Here is a 6,217-nt window from a genome sequence, read left to right as displayed (position 1 = left end):
AGAATAACATGGAAATAAAGCAAAAAAAAAAAAAAAAAAGAACCAGAAACTATAAAGTAAGAATTAAAGGCTTGAGGAAAAAAGATGAAAAAACTGAACTATAAAATAAAAGACAATATAAAAATATATAAAGCAACCTAGGAAGTGGGCAGGGATCTAGTGACACACTGTAAATGGTGGAAAGCCAACCATTGGATGAAGGATGGACACACCGTTTCCAACATTATAGCAAAAACACTGTAGAAGACGCTATGTAGAGATCCCTCTAGCGAAAATACTTAGACGAAAAATGTATAGATTTTGAATATGTTGTTATTTTATATTTTTTATATGCTATATAGGATACAATGTAAATCAATATATTAGAAATCTTTACTATCCGTTGTTTGTATAGGTCTATGTCAAAGCTTAATCAACATAATTATTGTCCCGAATCATTGATATTCGACATGCAACGGCATATAGGCCCATGTCCGATACTCATAGACATAGGCATGCAACCATGTTTTAGATCCCAAAGTAAAGTGTGCAGTCCATATATGCATCTGTTTTGGGCCAGCGTCTAGAGAATTTATTTTTTCAAGAAACTCGTGTTCCAAAATGTAATTTTAAATAATGTTCCAACTTTAATAAAATGTTTAAACATTTGAATTTTTTAGTTTGTAAAGGTAAAGAAATATTTATGTTTCCCCTTGCTACGAACAAGCATATTTGTGCAACATGGTGCTAGAATTGTTACGTTGCAAGATTTTTTTCCCTCTCTCGTTAAAATGCACGGGCATATTTTTTATATGATATAAAAACATGTTCACAAAATTAAGGGTTTCGACTAATGTTTATTCAAATCATTTATATGTATTTTATTCAATATGAGGTCATTTAAAAAAATTCAATTAATTAAGCTAGATGCATAAGAGTTTTTTTTCTTCCGTTGCAACGCACGGGACTTTTTTCTAAGTAGTACTCCTGAGTGACGACTAAACACGGGTTCGCCATCAAGACACGAATCATCACAATGTCACACACGTGGTTATGCTTCGTCAACGCCCACTAAACATGTGTCCGGCACTGTAAACGCAGGCCATCATACTTCTCTTGGACTTGTTTTTCCTAGCGATACTTCCGTTGGACTCGCTCACTCGGGGTCGGGGCATTGGACAGAAGAAGCAGGCCTCTTCTCTTCTGTGTTCCTGTGACCCGCCACCCGCTAACAGTTAACCCCCAAATCCAGCCGTCGCGAGTATCTCCCTCCACCTTTCCACCATGGCGGCCGCGGCGGCGCGCTCCCTCGCGCTCTTCTCCTCCGCCGCCTCGCTCGGCCTCGGCCGCGCCTCGTCCCGCCTCGCGCTCTCTTCCTCCCCCTCCCACTCCGGGCTTCTCCCCAGGCCGGCGCTCGCCTTCCGCGGACGCGCCTCCTTCGCCGCCACGGCCGTCGTGATGGGGAAGGCCGGCGCCGTCGACGCCGAGGCGGACGCGGACATGGACGCCGTCCAGCGCCGGCTCATGTTCGACGACGAGTGAGTGTCCCGGTCCCCCAATTCCGTCTCGTCAACTTGTCCTGGCTCTGCTGTGGATTGAGCCTGTCTGTCTCCTCGTGGAATATTGTTATTTTTTTAACAATATTCTAACAGGGCTATTCCCCCTTCTCTCACCAGGAGCGGAGTAGCATAAGCAATTATTCTTCTCCTTGTCTGTCTGTCTAGCTTTGAAGCTGTTAGCATGTTGACAAATTCAGATTACTTGGCTACCAAAATTAAACTGAGATAGATCGTCGCTTCCATTTCATCTCCTCTCAGTATAACCGAAGAGGTCTATTTCCATGCAGGTGCATATTAGTCGATGAACAGGACAATGTCATCGGCCATGAATCTAAGTATAACTGTACGTGTTAATCTTATTCTTCATTATTTTGTGATTGCGTTCCGTAGTGCATGCTTTTAACATCCATATGCTGACTGCTATGTTATCCTCATACTACTTGGTTGGATAGTCATTGTGTCAGTGGCAGAGAGCCAAATCTTTGGAGGGGCAATGGGTTAAGGAGGAGCAAAACTATGTGATTTAGCCTGTTTTTACTGAATGTATGACATAAAAACTATGTGGTTTAGCCTGATTTTTTCTTGGGCTGGGGGGGCCACCGCCCAGGTTGCCCCCATGAAGCTCCGCCACTGATTGCGTGTTTGACAACAGGCATTGAGCTGCCTAAAATTTCGTAGTATTACCGTCGACAATGAATCTTTGGGTAGTTGGATGGGTACTCAAGTGTGGCTTATCTATGAGTTTGTGCCTAGGTACTAGGGAATCACATTGGATCATACTATTCCAATTTCCAAACAGTCCCCAACAAAAAATATAATCCTGACCAATAGGGTGATGATGGCTTCCAGTACTATTTTTACTTGTAGAATTGTGCGAGAGAGAGAAATTATCTATGCAATATATATAAACTTTAAAAGTAGTTGGTCATAAGTCTTTCACCTTGAACACAAATTCACAAGGTAATCATAAATGACAACTTTTTTCTTCAAGGGAGATAACGGTTGGAGCAAGACATGCATATAAGAATCTAGAACAGAAGAGAAGATTGTGGAGATAGTAGTTGTACATATGACAAATACATTCTCCATTGGGGTGTACTGAGTATAATCATGGAAAATTCTAGATAGTGCACATCGCGGAATCTGCTGTAATAAGGAGGCAATCGGACGTCCAACAACACTCGGAATTGCCACCTCTCGTCCATTGGACCGAGTTTATCAAATGATCTGTATTCAAAGTTATTTGTATACTATATAGTAGTATAGATATAGATGAAGAACATGCAAAAAGTTCTTTTTCATGAAGAAGAGAAACAAACAACTTTTCCAGCCAAGACAAACTTTCGGTGGAACTTTGAGGCACATTGACAGCAGAATGAAATGAGGAGGAGCTAATTAAATGCATAGTTGCAATTTTGTCTACCATCACATAGAATTTGCATGCTTTGCTGCTTGGTAGCTTGTTGCATTTGGACAAGAACTAGGATTGAAGTATTTGTGTTAATAGCCTTACTCTTATTTATTAATTGTGGTCTTATAATTTTAGGTCATCTCATGGAAAAGATAGAATCAGGGCATGCCCTTCACAGAGCATTCAGTGTTTTTCTTTTCAACTCCAAATATGAGTTGTTACTTCAGGTATATACACACAAATACATATGTTTTCCTTGGTTTAAGATGTAATCAACTTCCGTTTTACCATATATCATGACTATGATCCACTTTTGTTATAGTTTCCAATCAAGTAGGAGATATGTTTATTTTTCTATGAGGCTTAAGAATGAAAAAATGTGTTTTGTTTTCAAGGTTGGTTAGGGTGATCGAATCTAGTTTGTGTAAGGATGTGTTAAAAAAAGATCAATTTCAGAGGTATTCTTGAAACTAGGAATAGATGAGCTTGTGACATTCATATGCCCATGTATTCAAGTCTGATCTTATAACTTGGTCCATGTAGAGTTCAACTTGAAACTAGAATCAAACTTTGTTTGCCTTTAAATCTTCTCTGTCAGGTCTAGTTTTTTTAATGATGAGGTGTCAGGGCCTAATTGCCGCCCCCATGGTTCAAATTGTCAGATATTGGATCCATATCAGTGGTTTAAGCATATATGATGTCAAATATAGGATGATGTATCAGATGATATGTAGTTATATCAGTGGAAAATATCTGTACTTCTTTGTTATTCTTGTTCATATCATGCCTTTTTATTGAAAAATGTAGAATAACAGTGCTTGAACATAATGAGTATATGAATGATTCTAACCTTATTCACTAGTTGATTATGAAATAAAAAATGTAGACTCGTGGAATCGTTATGTAACCTAAAAAAGTACATCATTATACATGTTATATAGCAAATTTATGCATAATATTTGAAACTTCAATAATTCGATGAACTCGTAAAGGCATCATATTATTTCTAACGTTTTTTTAATAATCATTGCCATATACACATCCATCCATATCAAGGGAAAGATTAGGTGAAATATCTGCCATTTTGGTTGATATACAGGAAGGTGTGTGTGAAAATGATGTTTTCATGATAATATGCTGCGTCGATTTTTGTAGGCCGCGAATACCGATATATCTTGTTCTACGTAAGATATTACAGTTCTAGCCTTCAGTGCACATAATCAATCATTTGAGGGGTTGGTAAGGCCCCTCTTTGAAGGGTGCAATCTCCAGTTCTTCCTTCACTCCTGTTAAAACAAACTGTTGAACTAAGTGAATAGAAAAAGTACAGCACACTTCCCCTTAATCATATGTTATCATTTTTTTTACTGCCTTAACCTGCAACTTTGTTTCTGGTTTTCTACACTATTTTATCATATAAATATCTCTTACGTTTTTCTATTACAGACAATTTTGTAATATTGTAATCTTTACAGCAACGGTCTACGACAAAAGTGACATTTCCACTTGTCTGGACGAACACTTGCTGTAGCCACCCTTTACACCGTGAATCTGAGCTCATTGAGGAGAACTGCCAAGGTACATCAATCTGCTCTGAGGCGTGAAGACTGATTTCATACCATTAGTTGCACAATCCACATTGTTGCTTCCACCTTACCAGTCGCAATCTTTTATTCTGGTTCAGGGGTCAGAAATGCAGCACAGAGGAAACTATTTGATGAACTGGGAATACAGGCTGAAGATTTACCAGTTGACCAATTCATTCCACTAGGGAAGATACTTTACAAGGCCCCATCTGATGGAAAATGGGGCGAACACGAGCGTAAACACCTAACCTTCGTTCATTCCAGTTTTCATGAATTTTTGGTTTTCTGGCACGTTGCCCTATCCGTTATTTAAAGTGCCGACTTATAGATCTTGTGGTTTCTTGATTTGTGGCTATTTTAGTGGACTACCTCCTGTTCATGGTTCGTGACGTGAAGCTCAACCCAAACCCTGAAGAAGTGTCGGACATCAAGTACGTGAACCGCGATGAGCTGAAGCAGCTGATTAAGAAAGCAGATGATGGGGAAGGTGGCATCAAGCTGTCCCCTTGGTTCAGGCTGGTGGTGGACAACTTCCTCATGGGCTGGTGGGATCATGTTGAGCAAGGGACTCTGAAGGAGGCCGCCGACATGAAAACCATTCATAAGTTGTAGAATGTGTAGAGCGTCAAGTAATGCTGCTGCTATTTGATAGAGAAATAAGCACTGCTGCCGCGGCTGTTGGTGCGGGGTGTATCTTTCATTTCATTTCTTCGTTCCTTTTTTTTTTTTTGCGGATGTTCTTCTTTCCTTTTTGTTCATGCACTCTTCTTTTCTTCTTGTTGAGAAAATTGGGTGCATATTTTGTACTCCTTCAGTCCCAGAATGAGTGACTCAACTTTATATTAATTTTATTACAAAAAACTTTCAGTAAAGAGCCATCCTACAAGAGCTCTGTTGCTTTGTTACAGAGAGATTCATCCATTCGATGAGGGTGCTAGTTTGAGACAACGGTTGTTTTTTCTTCCTGAAACTTGAAAATTCAGTGGGCCGTGCACAGGATAATGGACTGGGCTGCCAATCTAAACGGTGAATCTGTCGGCCAGACGGCCAGTAGTGTGGGTTGCCATTTGCAGCATGTCATACATGGCACCTCTATGCCTAAATATTTTAGTTGAAGGGGACTAGACTAGTTCTCTCCAACTATAAGGCTGGTTGTAATGGAATAAAGAATGGAACTAATTAAAGGTCACAACACAAGGTCTCGTCGTTCTTTCCCCTAGTCCGTCGCGACTAGGGTTTTTTAGTCCTCCGACGGGCACGCCGTCGTGAGTTTCTGCCGGCGACACCGACGTCGTTCGTCACCCTCCTGTCCCCCCCTTCCCTTCTCCTTTTCACCCCGTCACCCAGGATCCCCTGTGGTTTCTGGACCGGTGGAGAGGCTAGGCGAGGGTTTAGGGTTTTCGATCTACTGTGACGTGCCGGACATCCTAGGATGTCGGAATCGCAGGACAAGATGGGGAATCGTGATGGAGAGATGGGATCAACAAGCAGTCTTCTAGAGAGACTGACGTTGCAAGAGGATGAGGCTGATGACCTGATCTGGGAGGAAGAATTGGATGCACAAGAGATCAAGCCGAAGTGGTTAGCATTAGGGCGGCTACTCACATCAAAGTCCTATAGTCACAGCGCCCTAATCGCAGATATGAGGGCAGCTTGGAATCCAGCTCTCAAGGTGACATGGA

At 40.9% G+C, this 6,217-nt stretch overlaps 1 protein-coding gene across 1 annotated transcript; it reads left to right on the top strand.

Annotated features, from left to right (window-relative positions):
* Nucleotides 1-1,129: 1,129 nt before the first annotated feature.
* LOC123442975 (isopentenyl-diphosphate Delta-isomerase I-like) lies at nucleotides 1,130-5,407 on the top strand. Its single transcript, XM_045119176.1, has 6 exons — nucleotides 1,130-1,517; nucleotides 1,826-1,881; nucleotides 3,085-3,176; nucleotides 4,425-4,527; nucleotides 4,634-4,771; nucleotides 4,897-5,407. The coding sequence occupies exons 1-6, from the start codon at nucleotides 1,264-1,266 to the stop codon at nucleotides 5,145-5,147; spliced, it is 894 nt and encodes a 297-aa protein (XP_044975111.1). The 5' UTR covers nucleotides 1,130-1,263; the 3' UTR covers nucleotides 5,148-5,407.
* The last annotated feature ends 810 nt before the right edge of the window (nucleotides 5,408-6,217 follow it).

The sequence above is a fragment of the Hordeum vulgare genome, chromosome 1H (assembly GCF_904849725.1).
Source record: "Hordeum vulgare subsp. vulgare chromosome 1H, MorexV3_pseudomolecules_assembly, whole genome shotgun sequence".
Taxonomy (NCBI): domain Eukaryota; kingdom Viridiplantae; phylum Streptophyta; class Magnoliopsida; order Poales; family Poaceae; genus Hordeum; species Hordeum vulgare.
Note: the sequence above shows the minus strand (reverse complement) of the source record. Positions and strands in the feature narration are given on the sequence as shown.